This window comes from Vespula vulgaris, chromosome 8 (assembly GCF_905475345.1).
Source record: "Vespula vulgaris chromosome 8, iyVesVulg1.1, whole genome shotgun sequence".
Taxonomy (NCBI): Eukaryota; Metazoa; Arthropoda; class Insecta; order Hymenoptera; family Vespidae; genus Vespula; species Vespula vulgaris.
Genome location: NC_066593.1, coordinates 4,655,732 through 4,675,123, shown reverse-complemented (window position 1 = coordinate 4,675,123; position 19,392 = coordinate 4,655,732). Strand labels below are relative to the sequence as shown.

Genomic DNA, 19,392 nt, shown 5'->3' with positions numbered 1-19,392 from the left:
ACTCGGATTACCAATAGTTACTCTAAAATACACTGGTAGCGCCACTGTATTAATTCTCTTAGTTTCGCGCGCATGTCTTTGATATTTTATTTTCATAAAGCTATATCCCAAAAGAATAATATTTTATGCACAAAAATATGACTCTACAAGACAAATTCTTAGCACAAATCTACTAATTCTAATCTTGAATTTGTTATAATTTTAAGCAATATTTGATTTTCTTTCTAGTTATATATCATAAAGATGTAAAGTAATATCTCCTGACATCTGTCGGACAGGTAAAAAAAGAAAATACAAAAAGGGCGTTGGAATAATTGATATTTTATAATTATTATAATTATAATGTTAAATTATGATGTTTGTTGTTATATCTCATGAGTGACAACATTATTTTAATTAAATCACTATGAAAACAACAAAGACTGTATATGTTGTATTTATCGTGTTTGATGTAACAAAAAAAATGTAATAAAAATTCATTTTCGTAGAGACCAATAAATATCCTTTGTAACAATTATATAATAAAAAACTAAAAAATCTCAATTGTATTCTTTCATATTTTTGTAAATACTTTCTGTAAATACTTCAAAATTTCTTAAATATGAAAAAAAGGACTACATTTTTTTTCTTTTTACGATGAATTTCTATGTCTATTTTGACATGAGAATTTATTTTTATTTTATTTTTGGTTATATATTTACATCCATGATCTTTCAAACATTAACTTATGTTGCTCTTTCAATATATTAAAACACGATATATTCACCTTCAATAAATCTCTAAAATCTAATAAAAATTCTACATAAAGTCTTTAATTTCGAGTTTGATAGGAACGTTATCAAAAATATAAATTAGCCAGTAACTACCAATAAGCGCTGCAGTCTCTTATATGAATTTCGTATTCGCACCAGTTCACACGCACTGACATGATGACAAGCAACTGTTTTTATTGTCGAAATGATAATGTGAAATTGTAAAGATATCGAGACGCGTTTTCGCGCGAGCAAAACTATATATTGTTGGTAAGTATCGTAAAGAATTCTTTTCGTTCTCAAACTTTTGTATCTTTATGATTTTTCATTCAATAAAGACGTTATTGTTCTCTGTCAAATGTTCGTTCGCGATTATAGGTTATGTGAATCCGAAGTTAATTTCGTTGTACGCACAAAGTGCCGGATACGATGGGACAAGGAACAGAAACGTGTACCGACAGACCTACCGAAGTTAGTGTTATTAGATTTGTATCTAGAAATCACACGATCGAAGAAATCGCACCGAAAAAGGTAAATCTTACTGTCTCTGTGAATAGGTTCAATGACCTTTAAGTCAAAACAATTCACATTCCTCTTTTGCCAATGATTGTGATTTACTGTATAATACAATATATATTACTTTGTATACTTTTATACATTAATATCCTTAAAAATAAAGCTACTTTTAAAAAAAAGAATTTTTTATAATATTTACAGGAAGTATACACATGCAAACAACGGGGTTGTGGGAAAATATTCACCAACCAAGACGAATACAAAACACATGAAGCACTTGAAGCTTTAAAAATTAGATTTATGTAAGCAGTTGTCTCAAAATACATAATAAATTTCTTTTTTGCTATGAAGGATATTTTTAGATATTACATTATTAGCTATATTTTTTATATAAATATTTATTTGGTATATGTGAAAAAAATTTATCTTTTTATTTTAATATGTTCTAATATGAAATATGTTAATAAAGGAAACTGATATTTTACTAAAACTATTATTAATTGTCAGCTGTCGTGAACCAGGATGTGGAGAAGAATTATCTGACCCTGGTAGTATGTGGCGTCATTACCAAGAATGGCATAACAGTGAAACAAATGTTTTTGCTTGTCCTTATACAAATTGTGGTTCTGTACACACAACTAGTTGTAATCTTGAAGAACATATAGAAAGTTGCCATCGTCAACCACCAACATTACCAACTGAACCAGAAATAATATGTTTTGAGGGTCCTGATAATGCGATAGAGGAAGATACTACACAAAATAGTGAAGATGGAAACTATGATAAAAAAAGAAATGACAATTTTGCTCTAAGTGTGACAGATTACAATAATAAAGGAGATGGTTTTAATAGGCATAATGGTACAATCTCACAAACGAAAGATTTTTGTCATGATCAGAATAATGTTACTGCCAGTGCAAAGAATGAAGAATATTCTACAAATAATGACTGTTTAAATAGAGCTAATAAATTTCCAAAGAATAAGGATTTACTTATAACAAAAGAGAATTTTTTAATCAAATATGATACTGCCTCTTCAAAAACTGGGGAAATAATACCAATCGAAAATTCTCAAGAAAAAAATAATGTAGTTTACATTAATGGAGATGTTACTATTACAAAAAATATTAAAGGAGAAGCAAATAATTTAAATTTACAAAATCAAGAACATAGAATAGATTTGGGAAATTTAGAGAGAGTATTTAGGAGTGGATTGGAACAGGAAAATTCAAAAATAGAAGATAACAACATTGAAACTAATAGCAATTGTTCAGATGATGAAGAATATATGCCAAAGAAACAACGTATGTCTCGATATAAACAAGAAATATATAAATGCGATATAAATGGTTGTGGAAAAAAGTACAAATACATATCGCATTACCGTCATCACCAAGACAGTCATAAATTAGTAACTAACTCTATTAGCACAAATACTAATAAGTGTATGTCAAAAATAAAACAACAAGGAAGGGCTTCCACCATTAGCTTTTTCCTGTAAGATATTAATATACGTGTTTATATATGTATATATATTTTTTTTTTTATATAATAATTGTCTAATATAATTTTGCGTGTCTGTATCACAATTAGATGCAAGATGCCTGGTTGTGGTGTACAAGTAAATAATGTAACTGGCCTATGGCAGCATTATCAGGACAATCATGCCAATACAAAACCTCCAGTGGTACAAGCTGCAAAAAATAATGAAGTATTTCGGTAATATCCTTCATTTAAAATGTTTCAAATATTTGTTAAATATTATATGTAATTCTATTTATTGATATTACAGATGCAAAATTCCTGGATGTGAAATAGAATGTAGTACAACGTTAATGTTATATAAGCATTTTAACGAAGTTCACTCTAACAGTTCCATCAACAATGCTAGTTTAAACACAAAGACTGGTAATGGGAATAGCTTTCATTTTGCAGAAGTATTTCAAGATGATGCTAAAACCCAACAAGGAAACTTTAAGACTGACTTTAAAGCCAAGACTAATGTTACTTCTAATGACTATATAGAAAGTGGCAATGATCGCACATTGTCACCTATAGTTAAAGAAGAATCCCGAGATTGATTCTAGTTAAACTACAATCTTAAATCGTGACATTACAAATTTACCAAATTCATTACATTTTACAGAGGATAGTAATATTCTCATCATTGTGAAATTAAAATCATTTGTATCATTCGTAGGTCGATGCAATATTCAACTTGTCATTATTAATTGGTCTGCTACATCTTAATATAATACCAAAGTATATTATGATCTCTGTAAAATATTTTGAATGTGATAACTAATCGTCATTAGTATTTCAAAAAAACTAAGAAATAAATGGCTTGGTGAATCCTGCAGTGGAGAAACAAAACTTTTGTGCAAATTTCAGTCTTAGCAGGCATTTTTCCAATGTGAAATATTTCACACATAAAAATATCCAAATTCTCATCATTCGATATAAGTAATTGACCGCTGTAAACAGTATCATCCTTCTGCAGCTATTTACACTTACAATATAAGACTTCTCACTTTCCATATTAATTTTTACTATTTTATATATTTATCATTTTGATGTAACTTATATTCCGTATAATATTATAGTTCTAGTAGATAATGCATCATAAATATTGTATAGTGTTTTTATTTGTATAACTTGTATGTTTGAGAATAAAGTGCAATAGTAGATGATAAAAAATTATTTTCTATTTTATTCTTTAAATGCTCTCTCTCTCTCTCTCTCTCTCTCTCTCTCCGTGTGTGTATGTGCGCACGCGCGTGTGTGGGTAGGATGTCCGTCTATAGTATTCAAGCAAATATCTCATAACTGATTAAAATTACAAAGAGATTTGCACTCTGATTTGACTCTGAGTCAGCTATACATGTAACAATATTTTTTTTATATATAACTTTTCTAAGATGAAGATTAACATAGGTTTTTTAAATGTCATATCTATCATATCTTTTTCATATTTATATAATAGTAGCCTTTCATATTTATATAATAAAAAATTGCTATTATGCATTATTTACGAGATAATTAACATTTTAAATATTAAACTAGTTGATTTTCCGTATCCATAATTTAAAGAGCAATCGTCAGACTACATATTTAGTAAGTTGGTAAGTCGATTATATCAAACAGGATCACTGATTTTTAATCGTCAAAATATACGACTACTTGATTTATAAATAATATATAACATGAGGTATGAATTACAGTACAGTATTAATCTGTTAGTCATTAAAATGTCGATTATCTCGTAAACGATATATAGTAACAATTTTTTACTAGCTACGATTTGAATTTGAAATGACTACACTATACATGCAAAAAAATTAGGTATCCATTAAAAAAAAAAAAAAAAAAAAAAAACTATATTGATCTTCACTTGAAAAGATCATGTGTAAAAAATATATATACATACACTTTGTGGCTGATTCAAAACTATGCAAACTTTTGTTAATAAACTCTTTTATAACTACAACCAGTTGCGCGATATTTTCTCGGATACCCAGTATAGTAGAATGCAGCCAAATTTGTTACGCGTGCATATTGTATATTAGTTTATATCGGCATATCTGATTATTAAAGTGTCGCAGTGTATTGTTAGAGTAATTCTTTTTTGCAGAAGATTACAAACTTGTAAATTTATTTGAATAATACTTATCATCTATTTTTAGCATTTGCATTACGATCGGTTTTTTTTAATATCTTGCAAATAAAAAATATTTCATGCTAACGCCACATTATTGCGCATTCACGCATGCGTAAAAAGTTAACCTTATTTAAAAAAAGGTCCAACATGGAATCACAAGATGGCTGCAAACAATTGTGGTGAAAGTATTATATGGTTTTGTGCATAAATGATCTATTAATTGAATCTCTTATATATTTTCACTATTACAATGTACTTTATTCGTGATTAAAGCGAATTATTAAACCATTAGAATGGTTAAGCAGGTACCTATTAATGTAATTAACCTTTAACGATACAACGAAATCTAATATACATATATATGATTTGTTTATAGCTGATTATAAAAGTATCATCACGCGAACTTGCATACCGCACTGAACACTATCATGGTAAATAAATACTTCTATTTTTAATCTTCCTTTTTTCATTTATAAATTAAATTACTAAATTTAAATTATCTATTGGATTTAGTGATAATTTGATATGTGTAAAAAAACATGATCATATAAATGATGACAGAAATGCATCGATTTAGAATTTGCTAGTTTTATTGAACACTTTATAATATATATGTGAACTTTAATTTTAGATATCAAGATTATCAAGGAGAGACCAATAACTTGTACTTCTTGTGGGAATAAAGTAATTATAGAAGCAAGAAAAATTTTTACTCATCCTGTAATAGGTACTTTGTTATGTGAAGTAAGATTTGTTAAAGGATATCATTCAATATTATATGGCATTGTAGTGTATAATAATATTATTTTTAATGATATTAAATTTGTTTTATTAGAAATGCTGGGACCATTTCAATAATATAGATTTCTCTTCTGATAAAGATCATGCAGATCAGTATTGTCGCTTATGTGCTCATGAGAAAAATCTATATACATGTGGATCATCTAATTGCATATTTGCATTTTGTAAAGTAAGTTTATATACTAATAAAATATTTTGAACAAAGATATATATTCTGCTAATTACAAGTAGTTCTTAATTATTTAATTATTTTAATTATTTCATTTATAGCAATGCATAAAGAGAAATGCACCGTTGTCTCTTTTGGATATTGAAAAAAACAACTGGAAATGTTTCATTTGTGAACCTAAACCATTGTGGGAGCTACGAGCAGTTTGTGCTTCTATTATGGATCGTTTAAACAAGTGAATATTTAATAGATTACATTGCATATTTACAAATTCAAAATAATATTTGCAAGCATATAAATCTGATTTTCTATTTCAGAAGAAATAAGAAGAAAACTGTACTGAATGAATTCAAACATGATTCTGTATTACCATATAAAAGATATCAACAGATACAAATTAAAAAAATGCAAAAAGCTTTACAATCAATATGTGATGATCAAGAAGATTCTGATGAAAATCCTACACAAAATAAATCTCTTTGTCAAAAGTCTGTTAAAAAAGAGGAAAGTAATGTAACAACAAAGAAAAGTACTACATCCAAAAATCGGAGTTTAAATAAATTATTTAGTACAACTTCCTCAAATAATTCAAGTGATAATGAAGCCCCGAAGAAAGAATCCTCACTAAAGAATCTTCAAAAAAGTTGTAAAATAAAAGTATCCAATAAAGATGATAGTACTAGTGATACAAAACTTGAAGTCCAACATAAAACTTTTAAAACTAGTAGGAACCAACAGCAGAAAAAAGTACACTTAGAAAATACACATAATTTAAGTTTGGATGATGTAATTAAAATGAAACCATTAAAAGTGAGTAAAAAAAGCAAAGATAAATCAATAATTTCATCATGCAGTTCTATTTCTGATAATGAACAAAGTGAATCTCTCACAAGAATTAGACGTAGACATAGTGTAGCAAGTCATGATAACAAAATTGAAAATATTAACTCTGATTCTGAATCTGATGAAAAAAATATGGAAAGTAATCGAAAGAAATGCAAAATGCTTTTTAATAGAAGTAACAAGAAAAAATGTTATACGAAACAATCTGCTGATGAACAAGACAAGAAAAATGTGCATAGTTTAACATCACAATCTCCTATAGAAATTGATACTAATTCTAGCTCTGGTGGAGAATTTCAGAGGATAAAATTAGTTCGTACCAATTATGATTCATTACGCAAAAAACAAAATAAAAAGATTCATATGTCATCAAAAAAAAATATTATTAATAAACACCAATATGAATATTTAAAATCAAACATTACAGAAATCTTAGATGAATTAAAACAACAATGTTCAGTATTTGAATTACAAGCCCAGCATATTGAAAATAAATGTAAAAGGAAGCCCATGTATATGGAAAATGCAAATAAGATTATATATAAATCAAAAAGTGCTATTAATAAACTAATCATGGAATTCAGTAGTTATGAGAAACATTTAATGAATTTTTACAAAACATTTGTATCGTCAATTAAAGAAGAAAAAGAAGAAGAACATGAAAGTTCAGATGATGATACGATATCAATGAAGAAGGAACCTCAAAAAAGGAAATCCAGTGATACAATTCGTAAAGATAACAGTAAGTATGGGTTTCTATCAGATTGTGATAGTGAAATTTTTTCAGGAAATGAAGCTATTAATCCAGAGACAGCAGAAACAGAAAATATTATTTATAAAAAAGAAATTTCTGTTTCTGAAAAGGTTGATCAATGTTCTTCAAGCAGTAAATCTGTAATGTCTAAAAGTGTAGTTGATGATATTGAAGAGTCAAAAAATAATCCAATTGTATTACCAGAATACTGTAGAGAAGAGTCTATGGAGAATTTGAATAAATTATCAGGTAATGCGGTAGTAAGATGTAATATTAACAATGAAACATGCATAAAAAATGACGATCGTCAAAATGAGTTAACTGGGAATTGTACGGATGGCGATATCACAAAATGTGATAGTTCAAAAAAAGAATTTCAGATAACGAAAAATAAAGATAATAAAGATGAAATATCATCAGATATTTCAAATAAACGTACAACTACAATATCCTCTAATGTTAAATCTACAGTAACAAATGATTCATTAAATGATATATTTGAAATCAGTTCGGAATTAGATAACGAAAACAGAAAGTCTAATACAATAAAAAACATAAAAAATAAAGATACTCATGACATAGATACTAAGGATATTCAAAAAGAAAGCAATGACAATTGTAATACAGAATGTAATAAATCAAAAGATGTACTATTGTCAAATGAAAAAGAGTTTGATTCATTGAGAGAGGAAACACAGGACAATATAAGTAAATGTCAGGAGAAAACACAAAAAATATATGAATCAAATAAATCTAACAGTGATTCAGAAAAAAGTGAACAGCCCTCCCAAAAATCTGAAGTCAATCCCTCTTGTAAAAAAAGAATAACAGTACTCGTAAAACAAATTTTCAGTGAATTAGATTCTGATACTTCTAATATTTCTGATATATTTGTTGATTCAACAGAAGTATCTGATAAATCAAAAGATCCATTATATTCAATTAACGAAAATGAATTACAGGTAAATAAAGAGAAACAACATAATTCCAATGAAAATGACTGCAGTGCAATAACTTCACCTAACTTGGACAGAAGTGAACCTATCATGGAACTTACATTAGATAATGTTAAGCAACAAAATAGTAAAAATCATACATTAACAAGAAGCTCTTCTGAAGAAACAAACTTTTTAGATGCAGAAAGTAATGATAAAATGGAAGAATGTATTAAAAATGCTCTTTTGGAATCTGATTCAGATGATTCCATTGCTTCACCATTTAATAAAGAAATTGGAATCAACACAGAATGTCACGATACAGATTTTTGTAAAAAGATGTCAACAACATTTGATAGTGAAAGTACAAAATCTGATGAATTGAATAAATCACAAATGCAAATAAATAATAATAAGTCTCAGAAAAAATACGGAGCCCAAAAACGTAATTATGATCTAGAATCAGATTCATCAGTGGGATCTAGAGTAAAGAGAAGAAGACTTCAATTACATAAGAATCATTATTATATGAATGATAAAAAATTGAGAATGATATGTCACGTACAAATAGAAATATTACAGGATCATGTGTTAGATCAATATAAGGATGCATTGCAAAAATCAAAGGAACACCAAAATAATAAAAAAATCAAAAGGTACTTAATACTTATATCTTTTCAATGATATCTCATGTTATATATTTTCTTTATTATTCTATTCAAATTAAATCTCTATTTGTGCAAATTATAATAAATAATTAATTTGTCATTTTATTTTTGATATTACATATAATCTTATTTGAATGGTCTTACATAGGCTTATAAATCTGGATACACTGGAAAAATCATATAAGAAAAAAAGCTCTGTTATGTCAAAGGAAGACAACAAACTATCAAAATCTTTACAATCCTTAAAAAAATCATTAATTAAAGAAGAAGAAGAAGATTCTTTAATGGATCATTTAAAAAAGATACAAGATGGAAGTATTTCTGTAAATGCAGAAGATGATTCTGATAATGATGAACAAAATTTAAATTCTACAATAGAAAGTCATTCTGCTATTTTAACTAATAATGATCTGATGTTAGAAGCTGATAGAATTGCAAAAGATTTACTATTAAATTCGTCTGATTCAAACTTAGGTAAGATTTTTTTATGATATCTTTTTATGTATTATTAATTTATTATACTGTTTTATGATCAACTTTAAATACAGATTGTGACAAAGAAGAACAATCAATTATATCGGATAAAGAGGAAGAATTATCAAATGAGAAGGATAAAAGTAACAAACAAAATGAAATCAAACAAGAAGTTCTTAAAACAGATAATGAAGAATTATCAGCAGATGAGAAGGTAATTACATATTCTTAATGTTGTAAAATAATGTAAGTGTATCATAATACATATAAAAAAAAAAAAAATACTAATTAGCAGAAAAAACTGAAAAAACGAAGAAGTAAATGGAGACGAAATAAAATATTAACAATGAAAATATCTGATAGTGAATCTGAAAAAGAACAAGAAAAATGGATGAAAACGCAAGATAAATTAAAAACAAAGGAAGAAGACAGTGATAAGTAATTAAATTTCTTGTAATTTTTATGGTGAAAAATATATCTTAAAATAAGCACAATATAATATTATTTTAGAGATAATATTAATATCAAAAAGAAGATTACTGAATATAAAAGAAAGAAGAATAGAAGAATTTTAGATTCTGATTCAGATATAAAAGAAATAAATACAGATACAGAATCTAGTCTCAGTAGTAGTAGTAGTTCAAGTGATTTAATGTTATTGAGTACCTCTGATGACACCAGTGAGGAAAAGAAAAAAAAGAAAAAGAAACAAAATGCCAAAAAATCATCTGACACAGAATCATCAGTTGCAGGAACCAAGTATAGATACATTTTACAAGATATATACAATTGTCACAAATCTTGTTATCTTGTTTTTTCTATAATTTCTCAGGCAAAAACCGAAAAGAAGACGGATCAAGAATGTATCAAGTGATAGCAACAGTGATAATGATAAAATGAATAATTCACAAGGTACATCAAGTAAAAGTGGAAGAAAAAACATTCGCAAAGTTTTAAAGGATAAACAAGTAGCAGAGGATACAAAACAAGCAGCTAAAGAAGAAGAAGAAAGATTGAAACGTATTATGGAACGTCAGAAACTCGTACGTACTTGTTTATATATATATATATATATATATATATATATATATATATATATATATATATATAGGAATATAGGAATATCCTATTGAAGCAATTCACTGAAATGTCATTATAATTATTGGCAATTTAACAAAAACACTCTGTATATTATAATTAATATATAACACACTCATATATATTTCATATATATTATAACATTGATTTTAGTACAATGAGATGTATGAGATACGATTAGCTGGTGAAGAGAAAGTAGAAAAATTAGTATTGGATTTTGATCCTAATACAAAGGAAGAACTTATAAGTGTACATAAGGATTTGGTAAAACGTTTGAAACCACATCAAGCAAAAGGAATTAAATTTATGTGGGATGCATGCTTTGAATCTTTGGAAAGAGTAAAAACTACTTCTGGATCAGGTTGTATTATTGCTCATTGCATGGGACTTGGAAAGACTCTACAAGTAATTACTTTATCGCATACTCTTTTAACTCATGAAGAAACAGGAGTAAAAACTATCTTAGTAGTGTGTCCTCTTAGTACTGTTCTTAATTGGGTTAATGAATTTGAGTTGTGGCTAAAAGATGTAGAGAATGGAGATATTGATACTTTCGAATTAACAAAGTAAGCCTTTTATAGATAATATTTTTCATATATAACATGCTATTCTAAGTTTAATAATAATATCATTTAATCTTATACGTTTTTTTCTTTAAGATGTAAAAAGAATTTTGAAAGGAAATATCAGCTTCAACATTGGCATAATAATGGTGGTGTATTAGTTATTGGATATGAAATGTTCCGCAATCTTACCGGCATGAATAAAAATATTCGAAAACACATGAAAGACGCGATATTAAAATGTTTGATCGATCCTGGTCCAGATCTTATAGTATGCGACGAGGGACATTTATTGAAAAATGAAGATACTGCACTTAGTAAATCCATGAAACAAGTGAAAACGCTTAGACGTATTGTGCTCACTGGAACACCATTACAGAATAATTTAATAGAATGTAACAATTCATATTACATAAATTAAAATTATTTAATTTTATGATGAAATAAGATAAAACATCACATTTTTCAGATCATTGCATGGTTCAATTTGTTAAACCTAATCTTTTGGGGACAAAACGAGAATTCCTGAACAGATTCGTAAATCCTATAACCAATGGACAATTTGACAATTCCACAGAATATGATGTCAAATTAATGAAAAAACGTGCGCATGTATTGCACAAATTGTTACAAGGAAGTATTCAAAGATTTGATTATTCCGTGCTAACGCCCTTTTTACCACCAAAACAAGAATATGTTATTTTTGTTAGACTCACAGATGTACAAATCAAACTGTATCAATACTATTTGGATAATTTGTCAAGGTAATATGTTAAGTCTACTATTTAAAAATATAGACTCACCTGATTACTATTGTGATATAACTTTGATGATTTTATTTTTATTAGACATCTCAGTGGTATAAGAGGTACCCTATTCCCAGATTTTCAAGCACTGCAAAGAATATGGACTCATCCCTTAGTTTTGCGATTGAATTCAGAAAAAGTTGAAAAGACGAACGAAAAGAAACGATATGCTAGTGATTCAGAAGGATCTTTAAGAAATTTCGTTGTCTCAGATGAGGAAGAGACAACTAGTTCGAGCAGCACTAACGATAGTGATGTTCAATCTGTACATTCTTCATCTCCTACTCAGAAACGGAAAACTCGAAGTAATGCATGTGGTAAGTTTTGACATGAGATTAGTATGTCTCATTTACACTTAATTTAATGTTTCTTTAAGAAAATGACTCAGAATCAGAATCATTGGAAATAGTAACAGAAAAGGAAGAATGGTGGTCACAATTTGTAGAGCCTGAACACTTTGATGACATGAGAATCTCAACCAAACTCGTTCTGTTGTTTGCTATTTTAAAAGAATGTGAAAAAATTGGTGATAAAGTGTACGTTCATTATTTATTTATTTCTTTTCTTTTTGTCGAAGATGTCATATTGATAATTATATATTTTTAGGTTGGTGTTCTCTCAATCTTTATACTCTTTAACTTTAATCGAACAGTTCCTTTCACAAATTGACGAAGCAGAACAGAGAAATGTAATATCAGAGAAATTAGAAGGACATACCGGAAGTTGGTCTTTAGGTTTAGATTATTTCAGATTAGATGGACAAACATCTGCAGAAAATAGAAGCGCTTGGTGTAGGATATTTAATAGAACTAGTAATACAAGGGGAAGATTATTTCTTATATCAACGCGAGCTGGAGGTTTGGGCATAAATTTAACAGCTGCGAATCGAGTAATTATATTCGATGCAAGTTGGAATCCATCACACGATATACAAAGTATATTCAGAGTGTACAGGTAGTATTCTTTCCAAATATTACATTCAATAATTTTAGTGTGCGATAAGATGGTTCTATATTTTTCTATTTTAAATATAGATTTGGTCAAAAGAAGCCATGTTATGTTTACCGATTCCTCGCATCGGGTACGATGGAGGAAAAGATATATAATCGCCAAGTCACAAAATTATCACTTTCCTGTCGTGTTGTGGATGAGCAACAAATAGAACGTCATTATAGTCATAATGCTCTGAATGAATTATATAAATTTGAACCACATAGTGATACTGACAAACCAACTTTAAATTTGCCAAAGGATAGATTGTTGGCAGAAATTTTTTTAAAATACAAGGATTTAGTTGAAAACTATCACGAACACGATTCCTTATTGGAGAACAAGGTAAAAGTACAATAAAAATAAAATCAACTATTTCTTTTATACTTTTTTATATATGTTTTTAGGCTGACGAAGAATTAGACGAAGAGGAAAGGAAACAGGCTTGGCTAGAATATGAAGAAGAGAAAAAAGGTCCACCAAGCAACACAGGAATGACAGCCTATCAAAATAATATCCTGTTGCAACAGTACAATAATATGATCGCTAATCTGAATCGTCAAAACGTGGCAGTAAATAATAGTACACAAAGTAATGATTATGAAAATCTACAAAAACTGATCGAAAAAGACGTAAGAGAAGAAAATAAAATAATATCTTTCTACGAATATACATTGTATATGACCAATATCAATATTAAATGAAATTGCAGTATCCTAATGCAACACCAGAACAACGTAAATTTATGACAGCTCGAGCTTTGGTAGATATGTATAATTATTGGGAACAACAAGCTATGGTTCAGCCTAGCAGAAATCCTATTGTCACACAGGTATGTATATATACATACGTATGCATAAATGAGATCATTTTTTTAATAATATATTAATAAAAAGATATTTTAATATCGTAATTGAATCAATAGAACATACAACAGAAAGTCACACCATTGGGTACAACTAATGTATCTACTGCAGTAAGTTTATTATTATTATTATTATTGAAGTATAACAATTGGCTTAGAAAGTTAAAAATGTATTCTAAATCAAGTACAATCAATTTGTTAATAATTTTTTTATTGTATTTACTATATAGACGAATCAGAATTTATTGAGACAACAATTACTGCAAAATCAACAAATGATGTATGGCACAAATAACACTTATACAAATGTATCTAATCCACCATTAAAGAATCCAGTCAAAGTAATCAATACATATAGTTATCCAAAAGCTTCAACCAGTAATATTCAATCTAGAAATGACGTTGCTCAGGTAATGAGTGGATATAAATTTGCAAACAATGGAAATCGCTTTTGATCTATTTTTATTAATAGATATTAATAATTTGTAATTTTTTTAAATAATATAGATTGCAATGGAGTCAACAAATACAGCTGAAAATTCTGCAAAGACTTCAACAGTTCCAACGAACAAGGAACAAGAAGAATGATCCTTAAAATAGCATGTTATAATTGTCTTTCTGATAGGTAAACTATACTCTTCAGTATGTATAGCAAAGAATCAAACTAATTTTTTTTTGTTTAATGTATTTGCATAGATACAAATTAAATATATTTATTTCGATTTATTTTTCCAATGGAAATTATCGATTAATAAAAACTTCTGCATTTTTTTTAATGTAACAAATTTAGTGAATTTTCTTATTTTAAGAAACTAATTAGTGTAAAAGAATAATTGGTTATAAAGGTATCAATAATTGATGTACACTTTCATGTGCTGTGTATAAATGAATATTAGTAGAATATAAAAGTTTGATTCTTTGAGTAGAGTATCTTTATAAAGGAAACTATCATATTATATTAATGAAATATTTAACATAAAGTATTAATAATACTTATACATTTTTTATTGCTTTTTGTCATTACGTAAATTTTTATTTGTAAAAGTATTATGTATTAAATATTGACGTAGAATTATAATCTATAGTTAAAACAACAAATATTGCATGAAATGAGTAATAGTTTTTTAAATGTACAATGAAATAAACTAGATTTTTAGTTATCCCATTTAAATTTAGTTTATTTTATTGTTTTTAACAATATAATACACAATGCACAAAAAACTTTATATATTCATTTCCGCAATCATTTTACGTATTTCGCTTATATATTGTATTCTATATTATTAGATTTATATGTTTATATTACACTATATATACAAGCATATATTATATTTATTCTAATTTCTGTAACAGGAAGCAAAAAAGGATACTTATTTATGAATTTTGTTTTTAAGGCAGATTTTTTAGCATATTTTCTCAAAATTTTTTATGCAATTAAATATAATCTGGCAATGCTTTTCTCCAACCATCTCTGAGCAACGTTTTTAATTCACTTTTCTTTTTTAAGAAATTTGGAGATCTTGCTAAATTGAAATACTCTGCTGAATCATAATTGTGATTATATAACTCTTCGCTAATGATAATTTTCCAATTAGCTGTTTTATTTTCTGATGTAAATGGTATCCACGCAGTGTATCTATACTCATGTGATTTTAAACTGTACCCCATAATAGTTATATCTTTTAAATGTGGTTCATCACTATTGGGATGTAATGTAGGTTCTATACCTGGTCTTGGATATTGACTGAATGCTGCTTTCTTCCATGGTATTACCTAAAATAAAGAATAAAATTATTATGAAACTATAATGTATAATAATTAACTACACAATCCATCCTTACTTTTTTATGCAATACAGATCTGATAAGAGGCAAAAGACTAATTCCTTCTGTACACACTGATGAATGTTTGTAATTATTGTCAAGTTTCTTTTGTATGTTTGAACAAATTGGTACTGGAATTCCTGCTAATGCAGCAATGGTAGGAAAAATATCAACTAATTCTACAATAGCATCTACAAAAAAAAAAAAACAACCTATTCTATATTTGTTACGATAGTAAATATTTATAAACAAAAAAAATAAAATATGTAATTATTAATATTTTTATACTATTTCTCTGAATTACCTGTTTTTGTAAAATTATCTATATGTTTTAAAAATGTAACATTTTTTTTATCTCCTTTTTCTTTAGAGAAAAAATATCTTAAATTTGTATATCCTTTATATTCGAACTTAAATTTATCTATCGTATTTGCATTATATTTATTAAAAAATTCCGTGGTTTTCTTAAATAAATATAATATTCTATTAATTTTAAGTTATTTAATTTACATACTAAGATTAAGTATGATCAAATTAATTATATTTTTTATATAATCAAAGAACATCAATATCGAAAATAATACAATATATATATATATTTAATTACTGCGTTATTCGTTAAGATAAAAAATCAATAAGAAATCCTTATAGGATAATTTTTTTGAGATGATAGTACCTTAAGAAACGTTGTACTTTTTTATTTAATTATGATCATAATGAAAAATTCATAAACGTAATAAAAAAATTACAATACACGACAGTACCATCTGTTGGTAATAATAACTGATCAACACTGTTGATAATGTTATCAACTGAGATAAATGAGATTATGAAAAAAAAATTCTGAAATTTCTGATTTAATGAAAGAAATGTGCATCAAAATTACGTACATTAAATGTCATAAAAGGTATCGACATTATTAGAGGTACATGTACTGAGACATCGAAGTTACTATATTTACCCCATTCTGCATGTTCTCCTAAAGACCATCCTGCATAATAAAAGATTGTTTTGTAATATTTAAATTTGGATTTACAATAGTTTACTATTATTTACCATGATCAGAAGTTAATATGATAACAGTTTTTTGCAAGATCTTAGAAATATGCAATTGATATATAAGCTTGCCAATAATGTCATCGATATAAGACACAGCTCCATAATATGATTGTATAATCAGCTTGGCAAAATTCTCTAGTTAAAAAAAAATGGATATATTTAATCTTAAATTAATATATAAAAGAAAAATGGTAATTTATGTTATACTTGGTATTTTTTCCCATGGGAATTTTAGATGTAATCTTTGTACATCCTTTCTTTTGCGAAGATCTATCCATGGATTATATGCAACACTATCAGTATTATTTGGCCAAACATATGGCTTAGGAACTTCAAATTTTTCTAATGGATGATATTCTGAAAGTGATATTAATATTATTTATTTAACTAATATGATATCTCATTTAAAGATCATAATTAATATAAATATATTTTTCTATATATGTACATGCACATAATATAAAAATATACTTTTTACTTAAATATTTTTTAGGATATTTTAAGGGAATATGTGGTTTCTGAAATCCAACAGCTAAAAAAAATGGTTTAATATCACTTTTATGTGTTTGTATATATCTTTTGGCTTTTTTCAATATTTCAATATCTGGCAATGTTTGATTTGGCATGAATTTTAAATCCACTGGGCATACCTAAAAAAAATACATGAAGCAATCATGAGATAATTAAATTTAATTATCAGATAACAAAATATATAATATTTACAAGATTTTGCGCAGGAAGTGAATTTTTGGTAGTTTGACACACTGGTGCATCTTTATAACGATTTGTATATGGATGAAAAGGTTTTTCACTCCAAGAATAAGGACTATCATCAGAATTATTAGAACTGATACCTATGAATATTATAATTCAACATGCAAATTTTGTAAATAAACTTTTTATAACAGAAACTTAATTTTACCTGGATGAAATATCTTTCCTATAGACATAGTATTATATCCATTATTTTTTAAATATTCTGGTAATGTTGTAAAATTACCAACTGTATCTCTCCAATAACTATAAAAATCATACAACTGTAATGTATCTGGTCTTCTACTAGTCAATATTGAATTTCTACTAGGTGCACATAAAGCTTGCTACGGATGGAACATAATCATTCATATAATAAATATTATGTATAAAAAAACAAAGATTATGAGTTATTAATTTCAGTCAAGAAATATTTTATCTGACCTGTGCATATGCCTGAGAAAAAATAATACCCTGTTTTGCTAAATGATCTATATTTGGTGTATATGAATTGTGATCTCCATAACATCCTAGTGTTGTTCTTAAATCATCAATCATTATTAAAAGAAAGTTTGGTTTTGCAAAACTGCTGCATGATAGTGTAATAATCCAAAAGAGAAGAAACAACATTGATAATATTCTTTTAATTTATTAGAACGTTTAAAATTTTTTATTTTGATGAGACCATATAAAATAGAACCATATAAAATTTTATTTGTAAATAAAATTTTTGACACAGATTCACACTATTTAAAAATATGCACGAAATTACATTCGAAGAAACGGGAGTTGCATCAGGAAATTGCATTATTATTGTGCATTTTATTTTTAAATATATTATATCGGGCGTATAATTTTTATTAAAATTATTCTTTAACTTTAATTTTTAGTAATAAATATATCTGTTTAATTATTATAATTAATAATTATTTAGAACTTTACTGATACAATCAATTATATCGACCGAGTTAAAATATATTTCACATGATATATATCATGATATTAAGACTGTTCACACTCGTAGCGTATGCGACTTTAGCGACAAATAAGCACAAAATATAAACTACAAACGCAGTAAGGAAAACTGTTTTCACTATACACCTATTATATCGGTATATAAGCTTGTGTAGGTTAAATCCCTCTATACGTATAACCTTACAATTAATATGTGACAGAAATTTTGGTATGTTGTACAAATAATAATAAATTTGATAAAAGCCATATACGAAATTATATTTCTTTATATTACTCGAAAAAAGTAAATGTAAAATAATCGAAAATTTACCTTATTTAGAAGTGGCCGCTTGGAGAGAGAGAATAACGATGTTACCTCTACGGAATACAAAAGACAACTAATTCTATAACTACTAAAGTCGGTCGAATGTTTGTTTTTATTTATATTATAGGTTTACAACGATCCGAGAGTTGAGATGTTTATATTGAAATATTTGATTTAAATTATTATATTTAAAGCGTATTACAAACTATATATGTAATATATAAATTAATGTATTATTGTTTAAATATTTATTAAATATTAAATATGTACTCCGCGTACATTTCAAAAGTTCAAAAAAGTCATGTGCTCACTTGAACTTTTATCTTTAAAATAAGATTTTGTTCGTTAAAATTACGCCTGTATTTACTTATATTTCTTTATATTAATCGAAAAGAATAAATGTAAAATAATCGAAAATTTACCTTATTTAGAAGTGGCCGCTTGGAGAGAGAGAACTATGACGTTACCTTGGCGGAATACAAAAGAGAACTAATTCTATAACTACTAAAGTCGGTCGAATGTTTGTTTTTATTTATATTATAGGCTTATGTTGACTTATACTATTACAAAACCAGGGATGATAAAC

At 27.0% G+C, this 19,392-nt stretch overlaps 3 protein-coding genes across 12 annotated transcripts; 2 read left to right on the top strand and 1 right to left on the bottom strand.

The window, feature by feature from the left end:
* Nucleotides 1-877: 877 nt before the first annotated feature.
* LOC127065957 (uncharacterized) lies at nucleotides 878-3,965 on the top strand. Its single transcript, XM_050999035.1, has 6 exons — nucleotides 878-1,022; nucleotides 1,131-1,283; nucleotides 1,470-1,570; nucleotides 1,776-2,765; nucleotides 2,862-2,987; nucleotides 3,061-3,965. Exons 2-6 carry the CDS (start codon nucleotides 1,182-1,184, stop codon nucleotides 3,347-3,349), a joined length of 1,608 nt encoding a protein of 535 aa, XP_050854992.1. The 5' UTR covers nucleotides 878-1,022; nucleotides 1,131-1,181; the 3' UTR covers nucleotides 3,350-3,965.
* A 778-nt stretch (nucleotides 3,966-4,743) lies between these two features.
* On the top strand, nucleotides 4,744-15,700 carry LOC127065983 (transcriptional regulator ATRX homolog). 6 transcript variants are annotated; one of them, XM_050999097.1, is made up of 24 exons: nucleotides 4,810-5,231; nucleotides 5,303-5,357; nucleotides 5,558-5,670; nucleotides 5,762-5,896; nucleotides 5,998-6,131; nucleotides 6,214-6,706; nucleotides 8,456-9,084; nucleotides 9,245-9,570; nucleotides 9,645-9,784; nucleotides 9,863-10,008; nucleotides 10,081-10,329; nucleotides 10,403-10,613; nucleotides 10,822-11,234; nucleotides 11,328-11,626; nucleotides 11,701-11,995; nucleotides 12,080-12,354; nucleotides 12,414-12,573; nucleotides 12,644-12,991; nucleotides 13,072-13,372; nucleotides 13,435-13,659; nucleotides 13,740-13,859; nucleotides 13,953-14,003; nucleotides 14,123-14,302; nucleotides 14,400-15,700. In XM_050999097.1, the coding sequence occupies exons 1-24, from the start codon at nucleotides 5,220-5,222 to the stop codon at nucleotides 14,478-14,480; spliced, it is 5,391 nt and encodes a 1,796-aa protein (XP_050855054.1). In that variant the 5' UTR covers nucleotides 4,810-5,219; the 3' UTR covers nucleotides 14,481-15,700. The 6 variants fall into 6 exon arrangements, with proteins under 6 accessions (XP_050855049.1, XP_050855052.1, XP_050855051.1 ...); XM_050999092.1 differs by having other exon boundaries at nucleotides 4,744-5,231; nucleotides 6,214-9,084; XM_050999095.1 differs by having other exon boundaries at nucleotides 4,776-5,231; nucleotides 6,214-9,084; nucleotides 12,447-12,573.
* Nucleotides 15,064-19,262, bottom strand: LOC127065984 (iduronate 2-sulfatase). 5 transcript variants are annotated; one of them, XM_050999102.1, is made up of 11 exons: nucleotides 19,229-19,247; nucleotides 18,813-18,859; nucleotides 17,697-17,794; nucleotides 17,498-17,628; nucleotides 17,253-17,424; nucleotides 16,982-17,131; nucleotides 16,772-16,909; nucleotides 16,606-16,706; nucleotides 16,020-16,179; nucleotides 15,734-15,906; nucleotides 15,064-15,665 (listed from the first exon to the last, which is right to left on the bottom strand). In XM_050999102.1, exons 3-11 carry the CDS (start codon nucleotides 17,722-17,724, stop codon nucleotides 15,327-15,329), a joined length of 1,392 nt encoding a protein of 463 aa, XP_050855059.1. In that variant the 5' UTR covers nucleotides 17,725-17,794; nucleotides 18,813-18,859; nucleotides 19,229-19,247; the 3' UTR covers nucleotides 15,064-15,326. The 5 variants fall into 5 exon arrangements, with proteins under 5 accessions (XP_050855059.1, XP_050855060.1, XP_050855056.1 ...); XM_050999103.1 differs by lacking the exon at nucleotides 18,813-18,859 and having other exon boundaries at nucleotides 19,229-19,262; XM_050999099.1 differs by lacking the exons at nucleotides 18,813-18,859; nucleotides 19,229-19,247 and adding an exon at nucleotides 17,972-18,806 and having other exon boundaries at nucleotides 17,697-17,874.
* Nucleotides 19,263-19,392: the final 130 nt, after the last annotated feature.